The sequence below is a fragment of the Phlebotomus argentipes genome, unplaced genomic scaffold (assembly GCF_947086385.1).
Source record: "Phlebotomus argentipes unplaced genomic scaffold, Phlebotomus argentipes genome assembly contig_5, whole genome shotgun sequence".
Classification (NCBI taxonomy): domain Eukaryota; kingdom Metazoa; phylum Arthropoda; class Insecta; order Diptera; family Psychodidae; genus Phlebotomus; species Phlebotomus argentipes.
The window spans coordinates 8,815,989-8,833,517 of record NW_026776165.1 but is presented as its reverse complement, the minus strand read 5'-3'; the positions used below and the strand labels follow the sequence as shown (position 1 = coordinate 8,833,517).

Genomic DNA, 17,529 nt, shown 5'->3' with positions numbered 1-17,529 from the left:
GAGAGAGCATCTCAAGAGCAACATTTGTGCGACTACGCACATGAAACAGGAGTAGATGATTCATATAAAGAAATAACCATCCCTAAACGGTCCACCCGCGTTCCACCGATGAGTCGGGAGGGGACTGGAAAACAGGCTCCACTGCGGTTCGCTATGCAAATCGTTGATCCTCACCGGTGGATGAATTATAGACCATTCCCACTGAAATACCTTTGCAGAGAGAAAAAAGAGAGCACACAAAAAGGATTTTCTTTACTTTTCCCACACAACAAAAGTCTCAACAACAAAAAAAAACTTAATGAAAAACAACACAAACACACGCTAAGAAACACTGTGCAAATAATCTCAAGATTACCTATACTAATATCTTTTGAGATTGCGTGAGGTGAGCAACTAGTAAAAGGAGCACTCAAAACTCTTCTAAGTGTCTCTCTAACTAAATTGAACCATTTACTTATGAACTAAAATTGTGATTTGGTGTATTCAACTACTTATTTGCATAGAAGGTACTGTTTCGTATGCGAATATACCTCAAAGTTTGCACAGCTAATAACAAAACTAACAACAACAACAAAAAAACAGGTGATTGTGAGGTGGGATAACAAACTCTGTGTGTGGGTGTGAAAAGGAATCAGAAAGAGAGAGAGAGAGAGAGAAAGAGAGAAAATATCAGAGGTAGAGAAAAGTCGGTATGTAAAAAATAGGGGAAATGACAGAGAGAAGAAGGTGAATGATGAAGTCCAATGTGTATGAGAATGAAAATGAATTTTAAATGAGCATTTATACTTTCGTCTTCTGTCGCTTCTCCCATTTTTTTCTTTTTCTTTGGGAGAAAATTCATATTATGCGTTTTTGTCAATTAATTGGATGATGATGCCATTCGCTTTTTGGTCAAACATAAGGAGAGAAGACAGAAAGAGAGGTTCAATTGGATAATAGTAATTTCATATAAATTTCACCAATGTTTGGCTTTCTTTATCTTGCGATCACCAAAGGTGACCTTGGCTTTAGCGGCGCCGCTGCCAAAAAGCGCCTTATCCGTGGCGGAGGCGTCAGCAAACGCCTTGACCACCGTGACCATTACGCGCTGTCGCAACTTATGCAAATACTTCATTAGAGAGTGTACAGCGGCATTTTTAGAGCCAGTCACATAGAGAAAACGTACCGGTTGTTGTGTTGTGGAATGGGTGGTGCGTATGGATGGAATTGTGGGAATGTAAACGGGATGGCCAATGGCTGCCGACGGACCGTGCCTCTGGGACACGAAGGAGCTCGCTGGAGCCCTGTAAATGTTCCGGTAGCGCGAGCTGTAGCGTGATGTCGTCGTTGGTAGTTGCGACGATACGGTTGACGAGGAGTACGACACCTGAAAATGCACCATCACAGATTACAAATTGTCCAATCAAAGTCATAAAATAGGGGATGGTGTGGCATTAGACTACTATAAAAATAAAGAGTGTACTAAATTATATATGATTCTGTAATAGTTGGTTAATCTGAAATTCAAAACTGAAGGAATATCTGCAAAATTCACAATTAAACCAGGTAAGATCAAAGAACTGAATCACAAAATTGTGATGAAAGGAATTCTTTCTACACCAAAATACTAAAAAAAATAAATACTCATAACTATATTCCTCATTTAAATATCATCTTTCGCATCTGCCATTTTCATCCGTATTTTGATGTTATCTCTCTTGTATGCAATCGCAATAAATATTTTATGATATTCACACGACCGAATAGATATTTGGACATTCCTAACCCCAAACCAATATATAAGAAAAAAAAAGCTTGCGGTATAAAAAGCGAGAAATAAAAATTGTCGTTAAAATATATGGACCACTATATAATTTGCATGGGAAAGATCATGGTGCGATCGAGATCACAAATGAAAGTTGAAACTCTATCTATACTCACTGTGGGAAGGTGGAAATTTACATAATTCCCCTGAATTGCATTTTGATGCTGCGGCTCGGACGTCGTTCGCCCGCTGAATTGCTGCGAGAATGTGCCGAAGTCATCAAAATCCTTCGGGAAAGGATTGAAGTGACTCTTGAAGCTCTGCACGTATTTCGCCGTGGTCACGGGAATGTCATGAGTTGTGCTGGGTGTCGTTGACGTCACTGGAACCACTGTCGATGGTGGCTTTCGCATGTGCGATCGCCAATCGGATTGCGTGTCCTTCGCCTTGGCTGGTTTTCGCCTCTCGACAGAACTCTGAGTGCTTATCTTTGAGTAGCTCTCCTGCACAACAACTTTTGATCTCTTCGGCGCCGGCACGAAACTCGGCGTCTCTTGAGTTGTTGTGGTTGAAGTGGTGGGAAAAGTGTGAGGTATCGAATTATCACCATCATTTGCCGACTTAAAATTCTCCAGTAATTTCACACGTTTCGCCTGTTTAAGCGGCAAATCTGCATTGTCTCTGCCACCATATTTCACTTTCGTCCCCAATCCACTGCTGGTGGACGTTGAAGTTGTCGATGGCGTTGGCCTCTCGCGCGGAATGAATCGCGGTCTCGTTGGTTCCACTCGGCGGGGCTTTTCCGTGGTCGAAACCACTGATGCGCCCTTCTCCTTCTCCTGCATCTGCCTCAGCATCTTCTTGAAGTGCTCCGGATAGTTCTCCTCTTCGTCACTGTCATCTGATGCCGATGAGTTTGGCGAGTACTTCGAAAACGAGTATGCATTGCCTCGCGAAGGCGGTGAGGATCTTGTGGACTCCTTGGTTGATTCTGGCTTCGACTGATCTGCTGCACTCTCTAGAGACACTCTCGTGAAGCTGCTCACTTTGGATGGAGTCTCTGTAGTCGTTGTCGATGCTTTTGTGACAATTGCAGGCCTTGTAAAGAGTTTTGTTGTCGTTGTTGGCAGTTTAGTCGTGATAAGAAGTCTTGTCGTTGGCAATGACGTTGTTGTCGGGTAGTTGACAATCTTCTTTGCAGTCGTCGACGGAACTTCTTGTGTCGTTGTTGTTGGTCGTGTTGTTGTCGTTGGCACAAATTTGACCGCTGTCGTTGCTGTTGATTCTGTCGTCGTGATTATTCTTCCTCTGCGACTCTCTCTCTGCACAGGATTATATCTGCGCTTCTCCTCTTTCGTCTCAGAACTCTTCTTCGGATCCCTCGTCCTGCTACTGATCTTCGTTGTGAAGTCCTGAGTTGTTCTCGCCGGTGGACTGTCTGACTCTCCTCGCGGTGTGACTTCGGACAGAATTTTCGTCATTGTTCTATTGCGAGATTCATATCTTCTCGGCGGATTCTTCTGATCCTCGTCATTCTTCCCATAAACAATGTCCTTTCGCCAGCTGTACTGACTGTCTGGTGTGCTCGCTGGCGAGTTTCGTGGCTTCTGTGTTGTTGTGTAAGGTCGCCTGGGTGTATTGACTTGTCGCTGTCGCGTGTACTTAGACACTTTGGATGTGGTGTCAGTGCCTCTTGTCGTTGTTGTCTCAGATCTCGGCGATGAGGGCTGAAACCGACTTCTGCCTCTCACTTTCACTCCTGCACTCGTTCGATTCTCTTTGTCTTCCGACACTTTGGCTTCGTCACTCTTCTTTGTAAATTTTGCTGTTGGCGAATATCCACGAACAGCTCTGATATCCACCACTTTCTCATACACATCCTCATCTTCGTACTCTGGAATGTAAACAGGATCCTCGTCTCCGTCGAATTCATCCCAGCTACTGTGCAATGATCTTCGCTGCTGTGACTGCAAAGACACCACAAAATAGCATTCAGTCAGAAATTTAAAAAATGCAATGCGTCAAAAATGTATTTTTTATTCTTTTTTGTCAAATTGTCACAAGAAAATGGTCAACTTTTGACGACAAAGGGAGAAAGAAAGAGTACAATGGCGAAGAAAGGGAAAATGACCGAAAAAACACAAGACATACATCGCAATCATTAAGGCAGAAAAGAAGAAAGTTCAATTGGATGAAATTACAGTGGATTTCAATTGTAAATTGGCTGTTGTTTTCAGCTAATGTGCTTTTTCGGGTGGTTTTTCTTTTTCACCCGAAAAACGCACTCTCAAGTCATCGACATGGAAATTATTGAAGAAACACATTAAAGAGTTTTTAAAATATACTAAAATATCCGCACAATTTCACCAACTTCCTCGTTGTTTTTTCCACATGTTCAATTACAATACAACCTTCATTATGCATCAGCAAAACTACCGAAAGTGCAGATTCGAGGTATTAATGAGGAGAACTCAATAAATCAGACTTTTGGATGTCTTCCATCAAGTGTTGCATAATGTTGAAAATGTTCTTCGCCATCGACTTTACTGATTGATCGTTTTTCGCATGCCACGAAATAATCTCCTCCTAAATCATGTTTTTCCGCGCCACATTTTTTTCATTTGCTGCATTTTCGCACTTCTTCATTAATAAGCGCAATAATGCCTCATCTTCAAATAAAGCACAGCATTATAAAGTAACAAGTCGTGCGATCATTCAGAAGCTTGTACAGGTAGAAAAAGTGGCACTCATTATCAATTTCATAACTTCTTTCCAATCTTTTTTTTCTCTCTCTGGTCATGTTGAAAAAAATCGTGCAGGTTAACTGCAAACACCTAATCGCTGAGGCACGTAATCACCGCGGAGTCCATCGAGGTGTAAGTCTCAATGTAACGTTGCAGAAAAGCGATTAGTCATGAAAAAGAAGAAGTCGCGAAGACGGTAGAAAGTAAAACTGATCGCGAGGTGCGTGTGGAGCACAAACTGATCGTATATCGTAATGTATTCAACTCTTTGTATTGCGATGAAGTAATGAGGAAAAGCAAAAGAAACAACATATTAGAGGTAAACCAAAATTTGGACATGAAAAGCAATATTAATTTAACACCTTGAAATTTCTCATTGATTTTAATCTGGCTATCTTCTTGGAAATGAACCTTTTCTCCCTTTAGTGCTCATCATTTGTACTTTCTGTTGGCATTTGAGGGAATCCGATAGTCATTATAGTTTTGAAAATTCACACATTAATCACGGATTTTGTCAAAAATACACACACATGTTTTACGGCTCATCTCTAATTTCGGCCCACAATTTCATCTTCAATCGTGGGACAATCTCAAACTACATATATATTTTTGATTACTCCCACACATTCACTTTCATGAACACACTTTTTGTGACGAATTAATTTTGATTAACATTGTCCTTCTGTGGTGAGTCGCCGTGAAACTTTCAGCAATTTCCGAGAAAAAGACACGAGACTTTGCCATCTCATTTCACTTAATGGTTTTATTTCTCGCGTGGTTTTTATCTCTTCTTTTTTTTTGTTTCTTTCGCGGACACAAGAAGAAAGTGCTGCAAAACCGCAGCAGAGAAGCACTGTATTATCGGCTTTAGGTAATTTCATTACACCTCCAGTGCATCAGGATGAAAAGACTTTGAGTGTGACGATGACAAGGCATTCCTTCGACATTCTTTGTGGTTTCCTCACATGTCAAAAAAACTGGCTTAACGCCCAGCTAATCCGGATCTCTTAATAAATAATGCCATAAAATCGAGTGTTAAGATACTCCATTCGGATTAAAAGGAATTAATAAAAATCATCAACAAGAAAGAAATTCATTTAAAGAACTTTTAGAAGAAGAAATGAATAATTACGATAACAAAGCGTTGTACCACAGTACGAAAATAGTGGAAAATATTAGAAAAAACTCAACTGTCGATCAAATCACTTTTTAAAATATTATCTTGTGGGTGTTTTAGGTAATACTTGGGAAGAATATCAAAAATTCAGTGCTTTCCTTCTTTTTCGGTACCTTTTATTCTTCTTTGTATGCACTTCGTTTCAATTAATAAATAACACTTTCAAGTAATAATAGAATCTTTTACTGATAATAAGACATTTTTGAAGCCATAGATAGAAATGATAAATCAAAGAAACTCCCCGTAATGCATTGTATACAATTTCGCGATCATTGACTGCGGACAAAGTGTTATCACCCACTTTCTTTTCCCATTTTGTAAATATTATATCTCGCGCGTAAAAAGAACAAGAGCTGCAAATGAAATGGAGAGTGCGAGAGACTCGTGAAACCGGTATCTGGAGCACATTGAGCAGCGTAATTAAATTGTAAGATCACTTCATCCAGTCAAAAGACTCGCCATCGACAGTTGAGGGAAGGTTTATAAATACACTCGTATAATTCCATAATTTGTACTCATTATAACTGATATTAACCATCAGGAGAATTGAGATGTGTAATTTTCATACCCTGATTAACCTCATCCACACGAAAGCATACTCTTTCAATAACTCAACTGTCGCACAAGATCGAGAGGTTTTTTTTCTCCTCCGCACACACAAAATCATCTTGCGTAATTCTCCAAGTGTTTGAACCCGTTTGATATTTGGGCATGTCACAGCGAAATAGCGTGAATTAATAATTATTTCCATGACTGTCACTTGGATCTCAATGAGTGTGGATAAAAGTGAAATTATTGTGCAAAAGTGGTACATCAGGAAATTTATTTTCCGTAAAATTTCATGTTTTCCGTGTGACGGCGAGAGAAAATATGCCTTCAAGTCTTAGAGGCGCACTTTTTTTTTTATTCGCAGCACTTGAACGCATATAACAGAGTTCATTTTCGCGGCTGTTCAAATGATTTGATCCAATTTGCACACGATTCCATTCAAGTCGTTATTGTTTTTTTTCATTCCTCTATTATGAACGAACGAGATCGTATTGCAATTTACTTTGCAGCAAACCAGGCAAAATATGTACATAAGAGATTGTAAAGTGAGTAAAATGTTGATTAGTCGGAGACCAAAATCACCCAAGATCATGTACATATATTTAATACTTGAGCGCATAGTGAATAATTTTTTATAAAACACTCAAACGACCTTGTTTTCACTTGTCTGTTCTTTTATTGTTGGGCTTATTCAGCAATTAATATAACCAAGTGAATATGCGAAAGTGTGATTGTGAGGCAATTGAGAGTCTTTGGTTCTTTGTCCTGTTGAATGATTCTACAAAAAAGTGTTCCAAATAGTAAAAAAATATAATCACGGAACTCAATTTATTGCATGATAAACCGGTCGATCTCGAAATGATCAACTTCAGCACTTCTTAAACTTTAAATGCCATCAAGATTCCGGACAACGTCAAATCAACATTCACAAAAAAGGTTGACTCCTATTAATGCAATCCTTCTTGTCCATAATCATTGAGAAACGGAGTCACCTTGCTCTTTAATTTCTTGTGACTTTTATCATTTTCAATGCTCTTATTTCTTCTGGGTGTTTGCAGAATTACATAAAAATCCAACGCGAGCACAAATTAACTTTCATTTTTGGGTTGCCGCATTCTTTTTAACATATATATCAAGACAAGCATTTTCTGCTCCTTTTTTTCTCCTTCTCACCATTTGTATTCATACGAATTTTTCCATATTTCACGATTTGACGAAAAATTTCTCTGCATATTCCTACATAGCAAACATTGCTGCAATTTAGGGTAATTAATTTTGGAGTAAAAAATTTGTTTAATTAGCAAGAAATATTAGCGATAAATACATTTTTCCATTAAGTATTTTGCACTTGAATGATTGCAATATTTTATTTAGAAATTCTCACTGCTTTCATTTCACATTCAACACGATCTTAAATTAAGAGTCTTCGCCATGCATAAACTGCCAAATCTACAAATAAGTAGCAATTAAAGCGACATTGATGTATTTTTATTTATAAAACGCTCAACATTCATCATTTTCACTGAAGCTCAACGGCTTTTCTTTTCAATTTCATATTCTTTTTCTTTTCAAAGAGAAAACCATCAACTTCATTGCATTGAAGAACTCAATTATTGTACAATGAAAGTATTTTCAAATAAACAAATAAATATTTGTATCTTTTCATTTCACTGGTGGATTGAATGAAAGACACGTATATTCACATATTTTGCCTATTAGTTAATGACATTCTGATTCAAGACACAGTTTAACTTTTTCATAACATTTCATTGCAATTGACGAGTAATAACACGAAAAAGGTGAATTATACTCTAATCGAAAGCAAGAAAAATTGCGTTAGAAATGATCAAATTTTCTTTGAAATCCGATGTAATTGTAACAGATGAATTGGTTAATTTGGACTGTAATCGAACACACTCTCTTGCCGGCATGCAATATCATTGTAGTAACACGGACACGGATAAATACAGAAATTTTGCGTTATGTTACCTCATCGATCTTATGAAGTCCAGAGCAGAATATCTACAATATATTGTGATATAAATTTTGTTCTGTACACTAAAGTTTCAAGAAGAAAAGAAACTCGCATTTGAGTGATTACTTTCTTCTTTTGAAACTCCTCAAAAACACGTCGCATAGTCAACAAGATTAATTGTTTTAAATTCATTTTCCCTTCACTTTAGTTGACAATTTTCTCTTGGATATTGTCATTCATAAATCATAAATTTCATACATGCTTTAATCCAAGAAACACACTTGATTAAGGTGCGCGATAAAGCTAACATTGAAATAAAAGTGAACTTTTCTATTGTCTTTCCACAACTAAAATGCTACATGATCCACAAATTCATAACAATCTGCCGATATTCATTTCGAAATAGTGATATGTAACGCATTTATTATTTTCATATATTGGACACTTTTGTCATTTATATTCCATGCTGGTAAATTTCAAATTATATAATCATCAGTATAGAAAAAATGATACAATTTATATTACTGCAAGATTATTAAGGTATTTGCTCTCTTTTTTTGTATGTACATTTGCTATGAACATCCGAGAAAATGTGTATGAAAATGCCAGAGAGCAAGCAACAATAGTGATTATTACTATCTGCAGAATACGCATTATGTCGAATGCATTAAAATACACAACGTGTTCATGTCTTGCAAGTACAAGAGATGAAAGAAGACGTATTTTGCGTACATACAAAATGAGTGGAAATAATTGCAGCACGATCGAAAGGTTGTCTAGCTGAGATCCCATAATGTTGAGTGCTTCATTGTGAAATTTCCCCTTTTCTTGGTGTAATTCCACACAATCAACATCTCAGCTCACAAATTAATATCCTCACGTTTGCACGTATTATTAGTTTAGGATTTAGAGAACAAAATGACTTTGTCACCTCATGAACTGTGCTCTATTTTTTGGTAATAACAGTGGAATGTGTAATCTTCCATGTCACCTTTTGTCGTCTACTGCAAACCATATAATTCTTCCTATTCTACATGCGTGTATATATTGTGGAGTGAAAACTGCACAATGACGTGATTGTGATTCAAACTGATTTAATCATTAAGGCTCCATACTTTCGCTTTTACCCGTGGAACCGGATTAACACAGGCTCTCAACGAGTATACAAATACTAATCTCTAAAACACAAGTCAAAAGCTCATCGCAATGAACAACAACGGAAAAAAGATATTCCCAAAATTTGGTGTTTCTTCACACGAAAAGTGAAAAAGCTGTGACAAATTACTGTAATAATCTTGCCTCTTTCTGCATAATTTCCATTTTACAACATCTCTTTAATGAAACTAACTAAGGCATTTTCTTCTCCATTCCTCGCCACATCTCATCTGCCTTTGCGTAAGTAGATCTTTTTTCAGTTCAATTTCACATTTGACACACATCTCTCATGACTCGGGAGAAAATTGAGCGAAAAATCACAAATTTAGCCCTCTTGATTGTCTTTAATGGGTGGAAAAGAAAGATGTGGAAGAAAGTTTTATATGTCCAAATTAGGTATATTATCATGATAAAATTACACATCGCGCTGCTATTCATGTGAGCAATGAAACGTCAATGATATCTTGCTTGTAAATAGAAAGGAGAACCTGAAACGCATACATTTTAAGTATCATTTGATGTGTTTGTTTATCTAAAAGAACTCACACAAAAACACTCCATACAAAACGATTAAAAATCTGCAACTCTGGAATTTACGAATATTCTCAAAATAATCATAATCATAATTTTCTAATGATTATAAACATTTTTGCTAACACATACATTTTACTTTTAAACAGCGAAAACAAGCGTTTTCACTGTAAATACATAATGCAAATCACTGCACGAAATAGAAACCAGATTAACATTATTTAATTTGTCTTACTCTGGGCTATTTTTATAGCCAATTAAGAGTTATTCTAAGTGTAGCCGAGACTTTTTCCCCCATTCGTTCACATCTGTCTTACATAAAATGCATTTTGCCACAGAAATAGAGTAAAACTCTAGGAAGAAAAAAAAGTGTTGATGTTGAAATAGGAAAGTTTTTAGTTGAATGACAAATATATGCAAATTTCCCGATAGTTTTTGGTGATTGGTGATAAAATCACAGGTGAAATAAAATGCCACTCACATTGACAATCCGGACGAGACTGAGGAGTGCAACGACCAGTAGGAGGTGGATCAGTCTCATGGTGTAATGTTCACCTAGAAATAGACGTGAAAAGCAAACGCATGAATTAATGTGAATCAATGTCGAGGAGAACAATCATGATTCAATTGTTGGCACGTGGCGGGAATCTCACACAATCTTAGCCATGGAGAAAATAGACAAATGCACACACAAAACCTCAAGATCAACTGTGAAGATCATGCAACAACTGGAGGATTTACCATTTTACCATTATCATGCACGAATTGCTCAAATGCCATTTAGCATTCTTGCAACACACTCGCGTTTGTCTCACGTGCCAGACAAAAGTGAATCGAGGAAGTTGAATGAAGAGAAACACTGAACAAGATTCACCGAGAATCCCTTCATTATACAAACAATTAGCGATGTACTTAATGGTGTGTTTACTTTATATTGCGCACGCTTTCTTTAATGAGCATGTTTAGTGTGTGGTTTTGCTACATTTTACTATCATCACAATTAGACAAACTGATGTTCAGTGCAAATAAGGAACTCTGAAATAAGACATACTTTTTCTTCTCCGTTACTCTACTCTAAATATTGCTCACATTCAAACATTTTCAGTCTAAATTCTTCAATGGCAAATTGTTATAGAAAAATTCCACTTTGCCAATGAAGCAATTCCACACACAGACATAAATTATATTCTGCAATATGTGATTTTCCTTTCTAATGAGCACCAAGTGTTGAAAGTTTATTGAAGTAAATAGAAATGTGCGTCAAAATTTGAGAATTCACCTCATTAATAATCTGTATAATATGAGAGCTTAAGGACGTTTCAACGCCTCTCATTTTCTCTTTCACTCATGTGAGAGATCTCAAAAAACTTTTCGCCATCAGAGCTTTCATGAGCTCACACACATTTCCTCTTCAGCACCATCACTTCACCATTGGAATATATTACCATATAAATTATATGCTTAAATGTATTTTGTATGATGTTAAGTGCAATTATTATGCCAATTTCGCTTTCACAAATTAATAACACACCATTTTCAATTGAATCCGTATCAATTGTTGCCCGATTTATTTCTCTTTATAGAATAATTTGATCGAATGTGCTTGACAATGCTTATGTGAAACAAGAGCAGACAAGGCACTATGGCAAAATGTTTGCCTGCAAGCATAAATTATGTGACAGAAAAAAATTATACCCTTTTCTCCGCATTTATAACATTATATCAAACAAAACCATAATATAATTTGCTATCCAACATTCTTTTTACGTGAAAAACAGGCATAAGAGATCACTTTTTATCCGTCTTTCGTGCGGCAAGAGTTTTTTTTTCAACAAAATTTTATATATTAAATAATAAAAACATTGGTGAAAAGAAACGGAACATTTTTTCCTCTCCTTTAATTCGATGGTTCAATAGCCGGAACCATAGTCAGAGTCCATAAAACACCCATCGCCTATGTGTATAACTGAATTTCCTACTTTCGATAGTATTTTTTACGCGCCTTCGCACGCTCTTTTTTTCATGTGCTTCGTGCAAAATATATACATATATACACATGTTTGTAGGTGAAGAGCGGGTCAGTTTTGGCGGTTTTTCAATCAGTATTGCAATCTTTAGAATATGAGAATTAATTAAGAACAACTTTCAATTTTTAGAGGTTAATGGATAGGCAAGATAATTTGTTGTTAATTCCAAGAATTTCCAGTGAAAATGTACTAAAGGATCAATTTGTGTTAATTGTTCTACTAATAATTCAGTATAAAATGCAACAAACACGATTTATAATACTTTTTCAGTGTCTTCCTTTTCCAAATTCAATAATTTGTAACATCAATATTGACTTATTTAACTACAAATTCTCTGCCCAAAACTCTCCTAAATTCCACCACCAGACAAATACCTCATCAAACCGCCACCTTTTCATATGTCTTTCACTCTTGCTGACAATGAATGCAAAAATTGAAAATACATCATATTAAATTCATATCTTAACGGATTTGAATTGATGAAAAATGTTCAAAAGACACCCGCTTGTCTTATTACATCGTGAAATAATTGTTAAATCAGATGGAATGATCGAGAAATCGCATGAAATGATCATTTAATGCTGGGAAATGATGAATGCTTATGAAAGTCTCACCTTGAGATTAAACAACGCTGATGATCTCAATGATGGTGCTTTAGACACTGTGCAATTTGCTTCACTTCCTCTCAATTACTCCACGCTGGACAAATGTGGTCATGCAGTGTCGCTGAACTCTCATATCACAGCACTCGAAGTTTCCACTGGATTTTCCTCTCAATTTCACAATATAATCCACATTGCTCTCGGCCTCTTGTGATCACAAATCCACTCTTTTACCTACAGCTTTTCCAATCTTCCTTTTTGGCGCTTACAATCTCTACCACTTTTCGAGAGTCTTTTTAGTGGAAAATTTAGAATAAATCCATAATGTTCACTTTCTCAGCTGAATTTTTTTTTCCCGTAACGCCTTTTCGGCCAGCTCTTTTTGGACCCTTTTTCTTTCCTCCTCCTCCTCTCTTCTCTCATATAAACATAAAAATCGATTTACTTTCTTTTTCTCTCTCTCACAACATTTCTTTTTTTCTTCTCCTCGTGCCCACCAAATATAAAATTCCACTCACAGCACCACTCACTTAATGCGATCAAAGGTGTAATAACTATAATAGCACACAACTATTGGACTAAAGGAATAGGTGGAAGAGAAGGCACGAAAGAAGTTGCGGCTCAAGTTGCCCAACCGACTGTCCGCACAGTTTCAACTGAACTGAATCACATGCGGCGCGCGAAAGACTTCAATGCCTGCCTCAAAACTCAGCGTGGATGGTAAAAATTCACTTCGCGAAACGGTAAGTGAACTGTGCAACTTTTTCACTGTCTCCTCCTCCCCTTCCCGAGCCTCCGCCACTTTTTTTTCCTCCTTTTTCAGCACACAAAATACATTGTATGTCTCCTAAAAAGAGTTGTGCTTTTTCGTGGTAAAAAATTCATCCTGCATTTCAGACATTTTTCAATTTTTATTGCAAAAAATGCCCTTTTAAAGAAAATCACTTTAAAGATTCTGAAGTGAAAAATAAGCAAAAATTTACCTACAATATTGATTTATATGCTCAACAATCAGAACATTCAAAGACTTTAATTTAAAGCTTAATCTGTATTTTTAACATTCACAGGCTTTATTTTGTATTCCTACATTTTTCAGTTATGAAAATGATGTTTTCCTAATGATTTCGGATGCATGTAACAATATCGTGTGTAAAGAAAAGCATTTCTAACCATGTTAACAATTAAATGAAGGTAATAAATCGCCCAACACTGTTGAGGTGTCTCTCAAGAGTGCTCAGAAGTCCACCGCGTCTGAGGAGACTTTCCTCGTTCATTGCCTTGGCTTGTCGCTCACTCTCCCTCTCCGCTCGTGAAAAACTCCCCAGCTGAAGGAGAGGCAGGTAAAAAAAGCACATAAAGAAAATTGCAAAGTTGCAGAACTCCTTTCGCGCGCGTGCACATTCACACACGAACACAAGCGTCAACACGACCATTGACAATCCAAACTATTCACTCGCAATATATTGCAATTTTCCCATATCCACTTAGTCATTAGGCGTGAGAGTGCATTATAAGTGATCCTCCTGCGCGCGTGATTGATGATCAGCTGATGATTGATGCTTCTTTGCCGACATAACTATTGAATATTTAAGTGCTTCGGTAAAAGTAAATGCATGAAGATCTCGCACACAGAGTGACTTTAAGGTCATTTCCAGCGATTTCCGTTGTGCTTCTTGCTCACAATTGACGAATTTTCATCTTGAGCGGCAATTTCCTCGTCCAGCAGCAATTCGAAGTTTCCCAAAGCCTCTTGATTGGGTATTTTATTCCAGCGCACACTGAAAAATTTATATGGAAATATGAACAATAAGGCAATGCAGCAGCATTCATAAAGAGAACAGAGTGGCAAAGAGAATGATAGTAATCTGCAAATTTCACTTGTGACAATTTAAAAAGTTATATTACGCTTTTATCTGAAAACAAAAATCTGCCAATATGTTATTATATACCAAAGAAAGTCGGTTTCACTGACTTAAATTCATCTATAAACTTTTTGCACAAAAACTCTTGCTTTTCTAAGCAATTAAATAAATCAAGAAGCAATCAAGTGAAGTAAATCACTTGTTCTATAAGATTAAACAGCATAAACTCTTGGACACTTTGGACATTCAATTCTATTATATTATGTCGTATGGTAAGAATTATTTGGACAGATTGCCATTTTATCTTCCCTTTGAAGCAAGAATCTTCCGAGATTGCAAAGCCAAGAAGACTGCAAAAAACACTCACTCTGGAATTCCATCGGGCGGCAGAACCACGGACAGGATGTTGTCGATCAGCTTGTATTTGAGGATCCTGTCGTTGACTGTCGTGGAGGTGAGCGAAGGCGACGCGTTGACCTCCACCAGCCAAGGCTTCAGCGTGTTGTCGATGATGATGTCGTATCCGTAGCACTCGAAGCAATGCCTGTCGCTGGCCATCACGGGCGACACGGCGCGCAGTGAGTGCACGATCAGCCACGTGATGGAGCCGAACAGCTTGTCCGTCACCTCCTTGCCGCGCGTGCCCTCCAAGTACAGCCTTAGATTCTGCACACTCCACTTGCCGCCGTGCAGATTGTTGTACTCGCCGCCGTGCTTCTGCACGCTCACGTTCGTCAGATGCACGTACATGTTGTCCAGCTCCGTGACACTCGTGTCGTACTTCACGGTGCAGAAGCGGCAGAAGCCCAACTTGAACTGGTACGCCTTCAGTGGGCGGAAAGACGTGACGAGCACGTAGAGGCGGAGATCGAACTTCTTGCCACCGATCAGCAGTGGATTGTCGATGTAGCGCGAGATCACGTAACTCTCCTTGCCGATCTGCGGATGGAAGGCCGTCTTAGCCTCGCGTGACCACTTCTTCAGCTTCGACAGTTTGTTGATGAGGAATATTCCGGCACCTTGCGACTTGCCGCACGGCTTCATGATCCACGTGCTGGACGGATTCTTCCTGTACTCCTCCACGAACATGTTGTAGTCGGCCGGAAGGACGAAGGTAACGGGAATGAAGTCCAAGTAGAGATACTTCGTTCCGCCTGAGAATGGAAAAGATACGTTGAGTTGATAGATTACAAACTGTATTCAATTGCGTGAAACGCGCAACACACATGAAACATTTCATGCAAACCTGTTTGATTGGTTTCCGTCTTCTCAGCCAACGGACTTCCGTCGCGCTCCAGATCCTTCCGGTACCTCTTGATGTTCTTCACAAGCAAATCCTTGCGCGACAGCTCGTAGTGATTGGGGAAGTGGTTGATGATCTGGTTGTCGTGCATCCTGTAGCCGCTGTCCACGCTGAAGATGTTGCGACACGTCTGCGTTCCTGCCCAGTAGAAGTTCCAGTCATCATCGGCCGCCACTTGCACCCAGCCGCGCTTCTCGAAGTTGTTGATCAGCACCGACTTGTCCAGATCCGTGCAGAAGTAGATTTTGATCTTCTCGTGATTCCCGGACGGCGCGATTCTGTGCACAAGCAAATCCTCTTGCAGAGACTCTTGAGGATGATGATGGGAATCTACTCACCTGCCGTACATCGTGGCCAGATTTGTGGTGACACGTTTAGAATCATGAGCCATTGTCGTGGGATATTTTTGCAGTGACAAAAGTTAATTGGGGAGAATCGATAGAGAGAAAACAATCCTTTAGTTGTCCAGACAACCTCAAGAGCCACCAATTTTACCTTCTTCTTTGCTACCCCCGCATGTTAAGTATTTTTCTGGACACCACAAAAATTCTTTGCCTTAATCACAACTTGACTGAATGTTTATTGAAAAACTACTATGATTTGATGAAGATTCTAAAGCGATTCGCGCCTAAATTGAATACCATCCAGGAACAGAAGGCCGCGATTTGTTTCTCTCCAGGAACTTCTTGTGATTATTCTTGGCCTCATCCAGGGACTTTTCCTCCTTCAACTTGTCCTTCTTCTCTTCCGGGAAGATATTCGGGAACTCGAAGGTCATGTCTTTTGGCTGGAAGAGCACAATTAGTTAAAATCTTGGTGAACAAGGGAAGAAAAATGCCTTACCAAAGTCACATAAACAAGTCTCTGATCCTCAGCTTTCTTCACGAAGCCAAAGTCGGGATCCTCACTGGTCTTCCCCATTGCTATTCTTGTCCTCACGTCCACAACTGGGATTTTGTAGATCTTCTCCAGGTAATTCCGGATATCGTGTTTGGTCATTTCCAGAGAGCAGGAAAATTGGACGACATTCTTCGGCTGTTTGAGTTCAGGTCGCACAATTTTCATCCAGAAATTGGGCAGGAAGACTCTCAACTGAGGATTGCCTCTCTGATAAATTGGATACCACCGCGTCGACATACTTTTTGAGCAGGAAAAGTAAGATTAGCGCGATTCTTTGGGGATTTCTTGTTTTGACAGCCGCCCGCAGAACGTGCGCAGGCTATTCGAATCATAGGCCTTTTTGACATCCTCAGTTGGCAGCACTGAAGGTCATATTGTCGGGCTGTCAGTGAAAATTTACGGAAAGGTGAGTAAATTTCCCAATTTTCTTAAATTTGCAACGCAATTTGGCCGAGAAATTGGATCAAAACATGTAAAACAATCCCTCGTTCAACTGATAAAGTGATAATTGTGATGTTACGTTGAATTTCTGCTTGGAAATTGGATTATGTAATCTTGTTTGGATTTTCAGGCGACCAGAAGCGCGGCCAAAAGATGGGAAAGCACTTTGGAGAATTGGCGAAAGTGCATGGCATTGTCACGTACAAACTCTCCCCATTCGAGCAGAGGGCATTCGCCGGTGTGATAAGCAACGGTGTCCCCAATACGCTGCGGAGGATTCGCTCAAACATCTTCCGTGTTCTGCCGCCATTCATCATTGGATATTTGGTGTACGATTACGTGGAGACGATGCACACGCAGATCAATCGCAAGAATCCTGCTGATTACGCGAATGATGAATAGGAAAACTACATATAAAAAGCTAAATTATAGTAGAAGGTGTTGAAAAATAAATTTTTTCTTCCCGGACAAGAGTGTTTGCGATGAAATTCCGCCAGGTGCGCGCAGAGCAGTGAGCGG

General features: G+C 38.7%; 4 protein-coding genes across 4 annotated transcripts; 1 reads left to right on the top strand and 3 right to left on the bottom strand.

Moving 5' to 3' along the window:
• Positions 1–955: 955 nt before the first annotated feature.
• Positions 956–10,416, bottom strand: LOC132255952 (mucin-5AC-like). Its single transcript, XM_059752126.1, has 3 exons — positions 10,357–10,416; positions 1,921–3,711; positions 956–1,366 (listed from the first exon to the last, which is right to left on the bottom strand). Exons 1-3 carry the CDS (start codon positions 10,414–10,416, stop codon positions 956–958), a joined length of 2,262 nt encoding a protein of 753 aa, XP_059608109.1.
• A 3,142-nt stretch (positions 10,417–13,558) lies between these two features.
• On the bottom strand, positions 13,559–16,122 carry LOC132265522 (polyglutamylase complex subunit TTLL1-like). The gene is made up of 4 exons (XM_059766220.1): positions 16,008–16,122; positions 15,613–15,947; positions 14,734–15,520; positions 13,559–14,282 (listed from the first exon to the last, which is right to left on the bottom strand). The coding sequence occupies exons 1-4, from the start codon at positions 16,058–16,060 to the stop codon at positions 14,150–14,152; spliced, it is 1,308 nt and encodes a 435-aa protein (XP_059622203.1). The 5' UTR covers positions 16,061–16,122; the 3' UTR covers positions 13,559–14,149.
• Positions 16,123–16,209: 87 nt separating this feature from the next.
• Positions 16,210–16,850, bottom strand: LOC132265524 (large ribosomal subunit protein uL23m). Its single transcript, XM_059766222.1, has 2 exons — positions 16,513–16,850; positions 16,210–16,456 (listed from the first exon to the last, which is right to left on the bottom strand). The coding sequence occupies exons 1-2, from the start codon at positions 16,804–16,806 to the stop codon at positions 16,298–16,300; spliced, it is 453 nt and encodes a 150-aa protein (XP_059622205.1). The 5' UTR covers positions 16,807–16,850; the 3' UTR covers positions 16,210–16,297.
• A 22-nt stretch (positions 16,851–16,872) lies between these two features.
• On the top strand, positions 16,873–17,487 carry LOC132265526 (cytochrome b-c1 complex subunit 8). Its single transcript, XM_059766225.1, has 2 exons — positions 16,873–16,975; positions 17,141–17,487. The coding sequence occupies exon 2, from the start codon at positions 17,164–17,166 to the stop codon at positions 17,410–17,412; it is 249 nt and encodes an 82-aa protein (XP_059622208.1). The 5' UTR covers positions 16,873–16,975; positions 17,141–17,163; the 3' UTR covers positions 17,413–17,487.
• Positions 17,488–17,529: the final 42 nt, after the last annotated feature.